General features: G+C 35.7%; 1 protein-coding gene across 1 annotated transcript in view; it reads left to right on the top strand.

Annotated features, from left to right (window-relative positions):
• The window catches only part of LOC145991130 (phospholipase D1-like), a 57,787-nt gene that overhangs the window by 13,243 nt on the left and 32,096 nt on the right, over nucleotides 1-12,448 (top strand). The window contains exons 2-6 of the mRNA XM_083126900.1: nucleotides 6,023-6,128; nucleotides 6,750-6,891; nucleotides 8,539-8,634; nucleotides 8,918-9,022; nucleotides 10,373-10,493. Of these exons, the coding sequence (XP_082983026.1) occupies nucleotides 6,029-6,128; nucleotides 6,750-6,891; nucleotides 8,539-8,634; nucleotides 8,918-9,022; nucleotides 10,373-10,493 (564 nt within the window). The 5' untranslated portion in view covers nucleotides 6,023-6,028. The remainder of the gene's footprint in view (nucleotides 1-6,022; nucleotides 6,129-6,749; nucleotides 6,892-8,538; nucleotides 8,635-8,917; nucleotides 9,023-10,372; nucleotides 10,494-12,448) is intronic.

Here is a 12,448-nt window from a genome sequence, read left to right as displayed (position 1 = left end):
TGCTTTGACAAATGGTTCGAACGATTGCAAAAGTGTATTGACCATAAAGGAGAATACTTCGAAAAACAATAAAGCAGTTTTCAATGCCAAATTCCTGTTTTTTCATTGTTAGGCTCAAAATTTAAATAGTGACCCTCGTATAATCATTCACTGTTAGAGAAAGTGTGCATGGGTGTTTGGAGAAAGTTTTCCAAGGGGGTCAAAATACAAAGGTTGTATCCCGAAGTGGGATAAACCTATATTGAAGTCATTTTTATGTATCGTTGTAAGATACAGTGGCGTAACAACGATTTTCGAAAAGTGGGTTGTCTTCTTTTTTTTTTCTCAAGTAGCCATTCCTACATTTGGCCATGTTTTCCAGCATTTGACGTTGTTTTAGGAATAACAGGCCAGAAGGGTGAGGGCACGAACCCCTCATTGGGCATGTCACTGGGAAGATGGAAGCAAAGAGAAAAAGGAGAAGTAGAAGAATGACAGAGAGACTAGAGTGGGAAGGGAATAGAAATAAAAGCGAGAAAGAAAAAACAAAGAAAAGAAGATGCAGGGGATAATGAAAACAAAAAAGAGAGAAAAGAAACAAAGAAAAGAGGATTGATAGAGAGAGTAGAAAGAAGGAATGTGAAAAATCTAGAGAAAGAAAGACAGAAAAACACGAAGTGGGAAATGAATAAAATAGAACAAATTTAATAATAAGTAAGCACTTTTTACACATTCCAATTGGATAGGAGACTCTCTGTGGGTGCCAATTACAGCATACAAATTAGTAGAACTATTGCCTCCATTGTGCTGATCATTTATACGAGTTAAAGGTAGGGTGACCAGACGTCCTCTTTTATCCGGACATGTCCTCCTTTTTAGGTGTCTGTCCGGCGTCCGGGCGGATTTTTTAGAAATCGGTAAATGTCCTCCATTTTGGAAAGAGTAAAGCAGCGACCATAGCAAATGTGCTGCATACAGAATGCTTCACTCGGGGCGCGTTAAGTATTCGAGCAATGCTCACCTAGCATCTAGGAGCTCAATACGATCACTTTCCCGACTGAGTCATTAGTAGGGCGCGTATTTAAGGCACTAAAAACCTCTGAAATAGGCAGTCAAATAGGCACCAAAATGATGAAAATGGGCACTTAAAAAGCACCATAAACTAAGAAAAGGCACGAAAATAGGCACTTAAAAAGGCACCCTAAAATTTAAAAAAGACATTAAAATAGGCAATGGATGTGAACTTATTTAAATTTTCTTCTTACAATGCACAGTTATACTGTATTTAGCACTTCAGTTTATACATAAAAGTGCGCTAGCGATTAAAGTAGGCTAATTCTCACAAAAAGAGCTTGTGCTAACGACTGCGAATTTGAACAAATGATGAATAAACAATTTGCACCATTGTAACAAAAAAATATTTAAAACAATGTTCCAATTCAGACAATCAAATCTGGCGAATTCCACATTTCAGTCAGTACAACATCAACAAAGCCTTACATCTTTCAATATAGGGAAAACCAAATGCACGTAAGAAAAAGCTGAAGTATGCAAAAATTGCAGAATATCCATTTTTTTTGGCACGATTAAGCAAAAAAGGCACTAACCATCAAAATAGGAATTTATAGGCACTATAAAAATGTGTTTTCGGAATAGAAACTCCATGAAACGAACTTTAAAGTTTAAACATGAAAGCCTATGGTTTACTACAAAGGAATAAAAAAAGGCAGTTCCTTTTCGGTTGATTGATTTAGTTTATTTTACTTCGCTTTTTTGTTACTTTTGGCTAATCGCGAAGATGAGTATGAGCGATGATATGATGATTTTGATGGACACATATGCACAGACCGGGATTCGAAACCAAGGCCTCTGGCGTTGTGGCGCGGTGTGCTAACCACTCCAACACAGAAGTCGGCCAGTTCCTTTTCGAGTTATACATATGCAATACAGAAATGCGTAGTGAGAATTTTGATTATTAAGTAATATTTACTTTCACGAAATAACGAAGCGAAAGAAAATATCCAGTTTTAAAGGATGGAAGAAACGAATATGCAGTAAAGTGTAAGGTGGTTGCCACTTTCCCCTGCTGTTGAAAGAGTGCTACAAATGTTCGTGGCATTGAAATCATATTTCTCTACCCAATCCAAACTACCTAAAAATTTAATTTGGCTTTTCGAAATAAGTTAAGCGAATCTTACTTGTTACATTTGCATTCACTTGTGGAGATATTTCAGTCTAATAGCAAAAAATTAGAAAAGGAGTAAACTTCTGTGCTTCAAATTATAGATATTCTTTGTAATTTGTTAAAAAAAAAAACAGATTAGGAGATTGCTTTCTTTGCTTAAAGGTAAGATTAAGTTCTTGAAAGTGATCTTCTGGAAAGCATCTGTGAGCAAAATGTTGGTAAGATTTTTGTATATTGATTAAATTATGAGTAATGGCAAATGTGTAGCCATTTTTTGCGGTGTCCTCTTTTTTATGACTTTGTCCTCCTTTTTCGCCTGCTCTGTCCTCTTTTTTGAATGTATGTGTCTGGTCACCCTAGTTAAAGGGAGCTTTTACGTATTTCATCTCACATGTTACAAAATGTTTCCTCATCTTCCATTATCAACACATCGAAGTTCAGTAATTGAAACCACTAGTTTCAATTTAATTATAAGACTACTTAAACAATGACCTTCATTTCAGTTATCATTGTACGGATGTTTGATATCGCATTTCACAGCAATGAAAGACTGATAAGATAAAGGGAAACAGACATGGTCCTGAAGCTCAATGCACTCACAACGATCTTATCTTGTGTTAACAAGATTGTGGTGTGAAAATATTGAAGTCAAAACACCTGTTTGCAATATAAGGAAATAATGCCAAAATCAATTCATTTAAAGAAAATGCTACATCACAATTACAACATGAAGGAAATTAAACAAATACAGTATAAGGAAAAAGTGATGACATTAAAGGTTTCGTTGTTGTGTGCAGAATTTGCAATTTCAACTCATATTCCCTAAGTCAACAATTAGACAATTTTCTTTTTAATAATGCTTTGGGCGAATTCAGCGTCAGTGTATAGGGCAACCTTTTAGACTTCTAGGGTTTCTAATCTAGATTACATTCCTTTAAAATAGTACATGTTCATTTTAAACAAAAGAGATACCATTTGCATATATCTATTTCGATTTAGTTGTTGTTGTTATTATTATTATTATTATTATTGTCATTTTTTCTGCTTCTGTAGGTTAATTACAATAAATTATGATTAACCTGTAACGGGCATCGCATGGTCCCTGGGACCTGCAGCCTAGAACAACATTCTCATTCTCGGATGCAACAACATTCACTTCCCTCTTTTTTCCAGTAGCTTCATATTTTGGAATATCACGTAACCCCCCAGAGCCATTTCCCTCTCTGTGTTTTAGTTTCAGGGCAATAGCCATTCGTAGGTTCCACGGACCACGTAACGCCCTTTGCGTTAGTATTTCGGTGTAGTACCTTGTGCGAGAACCAGAGTTGACGATCTGTCTTTTTGTGGAAATGTCCTTGCCACACTTGAAGAAGTTGGAAAGGAAGTGAATCATCAGATCAGGATTCTGATAAAAGTGTCAACAGAATAGAATGGTCTTTATTTAAGCAGGCATGTTTCGGTATCATGGTCCATTTTTACAACCAACTCTTGTCAGAGATAAAATAAATGAATAAGAACAAAGAAAGAGAATAAGAACACATAATGATCATGCTAATACAATAAAGATAATATAAAGATTACACTGGGGAACAAAAAAAAGATTTTATTTTGCGGCATAAAGTTTAATAACAGTTTCAGCACACAAAACAGCTGTTATTGCCAATTGTATGATTGGTTCAGTTGAATTGACTCCAGTTATAATAAAAACACACCATGGAAAATATAGGAGGTAAAATTACTCTATGCTTTTCTCGGTAATATAAAAATTTGATAATGGGCTGAAATTCCCATAATAAACTTATTTATTTATTTGTAAATTGTTGCTAGGCAACTTATGAAGCATTGCTAGGCAATATATCGGACACTCAACAAACCTTAAGGAAGAATACCAAAACATAAAAATGGTTTCAGAAAAAAATTGAATATGCTGAACATAAGTGGCTCGTGTGTGTGGATTTGAAGATGGTGATTTTTTTTTACTAGGACAGCAAAGTGGGTACACAAAGTATCCCTGTTTCCTATGTTTGTGGGATAGTCGTGCTAGAGAAAAGCATTGGACGATAAAAGTTTGGCCCCCAAGGGAAAATATTAGTGGGAAAAGCTAATATCATTCATAAACCGCTGATAGATAGGGACAAAATCATCCTTCCGCTACTGCATATTAAACTTGGGTTGATAAAACAGTTTGTCAAGGCCTTAGATACAAGTGGTGATTGTTTCAAATATATATGCCACACTTTTCCAGGACTTAGTATTGAAAAATTGAAGGCAGGAATCTTTGACGGACCACCACAAATTCGTACACTCATAAATTATGCCAGTTTTATAACTTACATATCTTACACCAAATCTGAGGCCTGACTGAGCTTTGTGTCCGTCGTCAAAAACTTTTTGGGGAATCACAGAGCAGAAAAGTACCCCGATATAGTTGGAAATATGTTGAAAAATTTTGAGAAATTGGGAGCTAATATGAGTGTAAAGATACATTTTCTACATAGCCACATTGACAGATTCCCTGAGAACGTTGGTGATTTTAGTGAAGAACGGGGAGAAAGGTTCCATCAGGATATAAGGATAATGGAAGAATGTAGCAGGGACGGTGGGATCGCCACGTGATGGCCGACTACTGTTGGAGCTTACAGAGGGATTGTCCTCAAAAGCAATACAGCAGGAAATCGTATAGAAAACGTTCCATATAGTTTGTTACTTCATTGTGTACGTACTTTCTTAATTATTTTGATCATAGGCCTATATAAATTCATTTTTATAATAATGATTGTAATCACAAAAAGAAATATTAAATTGTTGTTGGAAGTTCATTTATATGTATGTCTTATGTTTCCGCCATTTTGGTTTAGTTGCATTTATTTCATAAATTAGAGCCAATTCAGGAAATATATTATTATATCATTATTCAGCAGCATGAAATTGCCCTAAATTAGCTCTCAAACACTGTGCCGCAATTTCACTGTTCCCCAGTGTTATTCAATGATAAAATAATACATTGAATTGATTAATATGCATACTGTGGAGTAAAGATACACTTTTGTAATGAAACACTTATTTCCACTGACTATCATTGAGTTTTTCCCCTCATTTTGACATTGTGCGCAATTTTGTTTTGTGATTTCTTTATGTGATTTTGTTATCTTTTGGTAAATGCATGTATGTTCTGTGATAAGTGACCAGCTAAAGCATTTTTGTATCTTAGAGTCATATGACAATGTATTTATAGAGCTGTTTATGAATATGTGGCAGATTTTTGCAGCATTACTTAAATTAAGTAATAACATTGCAATAAAGGAATAAGTGGATAAAATTTTATCGTAATTCCTCAAGAAGGTCAAAAATACATGATAATATGTGGAAAGGTTCCCTAATGTTTTAATAACTCTTGGAATTAGTAAAATCAATTTGGTGGTCCACGGGACCAGGCGATGCCCTTTGTGTTACAATCTGTCATCACGCCCATTAAGGGTTAAGTAAATGAGGGAACAAACACAAAGAAACATCCAGGATTCGAACCTAGGACTCAGGATTTGCAGGGCAAAATGATGAACATGGCACATCTATTGGAGGTAATAGGTACTGCGTAATATTTTTCTTCATCCTGTATGAACCTAAGAAACTCATAAATCTGGTATTATTATGAACTTGTCCAAATAGTTTGAGTTCATGTGGGCTGAGATCCAAACAACTAGAATGTACTGCCACTTGGAATCGAACTAAGGTACCCTAGATTACAAGGTGATGATAGCATCAACTTATTGTGTTACAGAGAAGCCCTAACAATAGTCAAGCTTTTTATTAAAAAAAAGAGTGACTAACAATGCAATTTTCATTGATTTTTTTTTCTAGAAAAGCATGGATGAAAACAATGGTGAAGGGCGAGATTCAGATTTTGACTATTTGGACTATCCAGAGGAAGAAGAAACACACAATCAACCAGCCAGTAATCTCCAAGGTGATTCATATATATGCCTCTATGCTCTAATTCCATTTGTTCCTTGAATTTTAACTCATTTTCAATGTGCATGTAGCTATTAGAGGGTAAGGGTGGACACTAGCACACCACGAAAGAGTTCAACATTATCATTCTGCCCACCCAAGCCTACAGGATCAATTTTCTAACAATGCCCATAAATATTTTAACAACTTGGTTAGGGTTTGCAGGAAAATAAAGGTCAACACTCAGCAGAAGTAGAGAGTCTCACTCACCCAAATAAAATTATTAGTGTGTTTGTTTTTGGTATCAAATTATGTAGCTGCATTTAGTCACATGAGCTACAATGTTCCAGTCTGTTGCATTTTTGAATGCCACGTTTGGGATCCATCCTGGAGAGAGTGATTTCAGATATGATTTTTTCTGTGTTGCTGCAAAAACGGCTCTGGAACCCATTCAGTGAAACTTGGGGACAACTCTGGAGAGGTGCTTGCATATTTTAAATCACATTTAAATACTAATGGAGTCATGGAATCTGTTATATTGAATGACCAAAGCATTTATTTAAATTTATAGATTTAGAAAGCTAATACTTCTATTGCCAGATGCACAGGAAATAACACTTGCATTTATTATTTTCAGATGCTCGTTCAACAAGCATTTACGATCTGTCTCAGAGCTTCGATTCCTCTGAACATCACGTGTTTATACCTGGAGAAGAAGTTTCAGTCCACATCACAAAATTTGTCAGAAGATACACTACAAATGTTCTTAATCCTAATTTGTATGTATTGTTATAATCTTTGAATATTAAATCATATAAAATGTATTTACATAATATCTAACACGATGTAGGGGCCACGGTAGCTCAGTTGGTAGAGCATCTGACTACCATATGGAATACCCAGGTTCGAATCCCGGTGCAGGTGATCTGGACCAGAATTTCTTTCAGTCATTTCCCTGTTTCTGCGCAGCCTTGAATCAATGGGTATCTGGGGGCAACCCTGGGGGGTAAAGGCAGCAGGACATGATGCTGATCACATTATCCCAACTATGGCTGAGATCAAGAATATGTGAAGCTCTACCTACACATCACCGCTATGCCTTCATGGGATGTGTGCACATGCACAGGAGTGCCTTTACCTTTACTAACATGACGTGCATTTTAACAAAGCAAGCTACTGTGCCAATTGCTCTTGCCTGCATGGACAGACCATGACTATTGACCTGCACATGTTGTCAGCTATCTGACAAATTGCTATCCGCTATGTACAGTGTACACATAGCCTAAATGTGCATAAAATATTGCTATTATGAACATGTAAAATAGTCGAGGCTAGCTATCAAATGTTTTAGAACACCACCAAAAATATGCCACATTGTATAACTAATGAACTCGTGCTACATTTTCATAACACGCAGAGGAATTTCATAAGAAGAGGTGATGACCTTTTTATACTTTAAGAACTGAAGCATGCAAGAAAGATGTCTCAAAATGAGGATGCCCCTCATGTTTATCTAAAAGGAGTTGACTAAGAGAGATTTCGGACCGAAGCGACATGCAACAAGCAACATGTGTTGCTTGGAATTGAACCCTCAGTAATCAATGTAACCTTTCATACTGAAGACACACAAGCTGCATGAGTCTTTTTGTCACTTGTGAGTCACTTGGACTGTGCCATTTTCTAAAAATTGTGTATCGCGTTGCCTTGATCTGTTGTTTGCACATGCACAGTGAATGTTTTATTTTAGACTGAAGGGGCTAATGTTGCTTGTCACTTCAGCCTAAAAGCTTCCTAAAAGGAGTGATGACTTCATTATGCAATAACAAATAGTGAATTCTCTAAATATTATTTATTATAAACACACTTAAATATTACTTACCACCAACACAGCTTTGGTGCAAGGTTGATTGAATAAGGTTTACTTGCATTACATGATGCTCCTTCTTTTTCTGAGCTCTGAACAAGTTCTCCCCCATCTAAACCAATTCTCCCTTCTTTCCAAACCTCGTTCAATTACCTTTTGTACATCAGCAAACCCATCTTTCTCTCGCATTTCAACTCATGATAATGCTCTAACTTCCATCTTCTGTACTCCACTCTTTTGCCTAACGCATTACAATATATTATACTTTGCCCATTGATAGCTTTTCCTTCATTTCCCCATGTATTCATCCAAGATAATGAGGAATATAATTCTTTGGACTTGTCACTAAACTCAAATTTAAAAACAATTTGGTCTACATACAATATATATATAACACACAAATAGAATGACAAAGATTGCCAGAAGGGCGGATAAACACTAATAATGAAGGTGCCAGTAATCACTTACCACATGAAAAGAAATAGTTTTGATATTATTAATATAGTATATATATAAAATATAGTATATATATATAAAAGAGAACTCCAAACTATTCTTTCAGATACACCATTCAATTGCAACATGGGAAGTACAAGTGGACATTGAAGAGAAGATACAAAGATTTTAGTCATCTGCACAATCAACTGAAACTATACAGGTACCCGTTTCAAGCTCCATCAACAATATATTGTTTTCTTTAATATCTCTGGAATAAAAATTATATATTTAGCTACTTTCTTTTCATGTATATTTACATAACTTTGCATAGGTCATTCTCAGAAAGTTGTTTGAGTGAAAAAATAAATTTCAATTGAAATCCTATTGATTCTCTGCAATTATCAGTACATTATTAGCATAAATATTTTCCTCACTAAATCCTCGTTAAATTTTTCAGTAGTTTTGGAACTGTCAATGAAATATAATCTCCATTTTATTACCAGGGCATCAATGCAAATTCCATTTCCTACAAGTTCCCACAAGGAAAGAAGAGTTACATACAAGAAACAAGTGTCAATGGGTGAGAAATCTAGTTTTGGTCTTCCACGGTAAGGATAACTTTTGTATGTGTGTGTGTGTGTGTTGATATCTTGCATGTGTAGAATTGGTTAATACAATGTATCTTCATTTACTATTATTTATATTTGTCCAATCATTTGCTTGTTCCAGATATCCATATATATTGCTTGTATTTATATTTCTTATTTTATGTCACTATTGGCCAACTGAGATGATGAGGATGAATGACGATTAGATGAAATTGATGAAGGGATGCTCATAAACGAACATTCATGCCCAGACTAGGATATAACGAGTCAACTGTGCTCTCTGTGCTAGGCCATCAAGGTACACATTTCAATGCAGGCAAGCATTCATATTGAAGAAATTAGGTGCAAAACTTGCTATCACAGTATTGTGACTAATGACACATAGATCAACTACATTTCTTTTGAGGTACACTTTTTGTTTCCACACACATTTTAATGTCATAGAAGTAGCTCCGTAAAGGTGAACAAATGTAGCATCAAAATATCAAGAAAACAAACAAATGCATGCCAATAGAAAAAAGGGAAAAACACTAAGTAAACAGTATTTGATCTGTATTTAATTTTTGGTAAACTGACTGCTGTGGTAACATAGACAGCTTCCAAAGAAACAAAATAGTGTAACAGGTTCAATTGATATGTATCTGGGCACAAATTGAGAGTTGCTGTTAGAAATTGGAAACAAATTTCCTCTCAAATGTTAATTCTGTCATCTTCCAATCATATTATTGGAATCTGCTTACACAGAGGAAACAGCTATGTGCACTGAAATTTTTGTGTGCTGCTTTCTACAGGAATGCATGCATCTAGAAATGTGAATCCAAAGGAATTTGTCTGCTGGAGCAATTAGGAGACACTCATGATCAGCACCTTATAATGAGAACCAAACAAATCTGATAAGCTACTTAATGTCAACACTACTTCATTTACAGTGGCGTGCCCAGGATTTTCGAAAGGAGTGGGTTAAGTATACATTTTTAGTAGTCAGCCCTCATTTGCCATCTTTTCCTGCATTTGATGTTCTTTTTTTTAGGAATACTGAGCCAAAAGGGAGAGGTTATAACCCCCACCAACACCTAACCCCCCCCCTTGGGCACACCACTGTTCATTTACTTAGTTCATCACCTCTACCATAAACCCAAAACCGCTTGAAACTTGTGTGTGTTAAGTTTGTGATGTACAATTTGAGTGTGTTGTCTGGTGCATAGATTTTAGTACTCACTGGCTAAAACAACTTTTCCTTTCTTCGAAATTTGGTAATGTGCACTCATTAGATACTTGTCTAATCCATTCCTTTCATGAAAATAAGTGTGTAGTTTGATTACATTATGATATTGTTGCATTCACTTACAGATTCCCAAACAAACCTGATAGTTGGGTGTCCTATGATGAAATGGAGAACCGAATGAAGCAACTGGAGGAATACTTAACCAATCTGCTAAAAATCAAATTATACAGGAACCATCAAGACACAGTAAGTTATTATGAATCATTAACTTTAACTTGATGTGTATATACCGGGTGGTCCATTTATAATGATAGTATGGAATATCGCATGCAGAAGGCATCCAATCGAAAAATTGCACAGAACAAAAGTTTGATACTATTGAGGGGATAAGTCAATGCCGCAAAAAATTCGTCGCCGCCACCCATCCCTTAGGGGGTAGGGGGTGGGAGTAGATGTGGAATTTCAAATGGAACATCCCCATTCGTTTTACATATTTGGATTCCGTGTTGAAAAAGAAGTATTTTTTGTTTGAAAAATTTTGTAAAAAATTGCAACCTTCGAACATTTATAAACATTCGTAGTTTCAGTTTCATTTTGTTCCCTTTATGTAATAACAGTTTTGGTTTCCGTTGAGAACATTGCAAAAACGAATTTTATTCAAGAAATGTGTGCAAAGAATTCGGCAAAAGAAAATTGTTTGCAATTTATGTTTTTGTGTAACAATAAATAATATTAATTTGTTCCAACTCTTTGGTTTTAAGGAACAATTTCATGTGAACAACAAAATTAAGTATGTTACTAGAAATTAGTTATCATTTGAGGTACAAAAATAAATGTTTAAAGGAGCAAATGTTCAAAATGATGACTGTTCTCTTCAATGCATTTCAAAACACGGTGTCTGAAGCTCCACACTGTTTGTCCCAAAATGTCAGAGACACAAGCATCAATAATTCGTTGCCGCATGTTTTCTGGCGTTGTTGGAACTTCGTGGTAGCCCTTTTCTTTAAGTAGTCCCCAAAGGTAAAAATCAGGCAACGTGAGATCGGGTGAACGAGCTGGCCAAGAAACGTGTCCTCCACGTCCTATCCATCGACCAGGAAACTTTGTGTCCAAGATGGCTCGAGCCTGAATGGAGTAGTCAGCTGGACAACCATCATGTTGATACCACATGTTGCAGCGCTGGTGCAGTGGCAATTCTTCTATCAGCCCTGGCAGAATGTTTACCAAAAACTCTGTGTACTTTTGTCCATTTAATGTGCCTTCAATGAAATATGGTCCAATCAATCGGCTTCCAATTATTCCGCACCAAACATTTACACTCCAAGGTCTTTGGTGTTCAGCTTCAGAACATTCCGCATTGGATTCGAGAAGTTGAACATTTATTTGTGTACTTCAAATTATAGCTAATTTGTAGTAACATACTTAATTTTTTGTTCATATGAAATTGTTCCTTGAAATCAAAGAGTTGGAACAAATTAATATTATTTATTGTTACACAAAAACATAAATTGCAAACAATTTTCTTTTGCCGAATTCTTTGCACACATGTTTTGAATAAAATTCGTTTTTGCAATGTTCTCAACGGAAACCAAAACTGTTATTACATAAAGGGAACAAAATAAAACTGAAACTACCAAATGTTTATAAATGTTCGAAGATTGCAATTTTTTTACAAAATTTTTCGAACAAAAAATACTTCTTTTTCAACACGGAATCCAAATATGTAAAACTAATGGGGGTGTTCCATTTGAAATTTCACATTTACCCCCCTCCCCCCAAGGGGTGGGTGGTGGCGACAAAATTTTTTGCGGCATTGACTTACCACCTCAATAGTATCAAACTTTTGTTTTGTGCAATTTTTCGATTGGATGCCTTCTGCATGCGATATTCCATACTATCATTATAAATGGACCACCCGGTATAGCAAAATTTTGAAGTTATGCTTAAATTTTTAAAATGAAGTATTTTGCTTCCTTATAAAAATAAAAAAACAACTTATGAAATACTGAATACACAACAGTGTGTACATTAAAAAGGTAAAGTGCTCCCCTGTGCTTAGCAACATGCCATTAAAGGCATATAGGGGGTGTGGGGGTAACACCCTACACTTTCTTCATCCGGTCGTGAGTGAGGGTGATGTGATCAGCATCATGCCCTTGACCACCTTTACACCCAGGGTTTCCCCCAGGTACCCATGTCAT

This window comes from Lepisma saccharinum, chromosome 8 (assembly GCF_977018435.1).
Source record: "Lepisma saccharinum chromosome 8, izLepSacc3.1, whole genome shotgun sequence".
NCBI lineage: Eukaryota > Metazoa > Arthropoda > Insecta > Zygentoma > Lepismatidae > Lepisma > Lepisma saccharinum.
The sequence above is the reverse complement of the archived record's forward strand: the minus strand, read 5'-3'. Positions and strand labels throughout refer to the sequence as shown.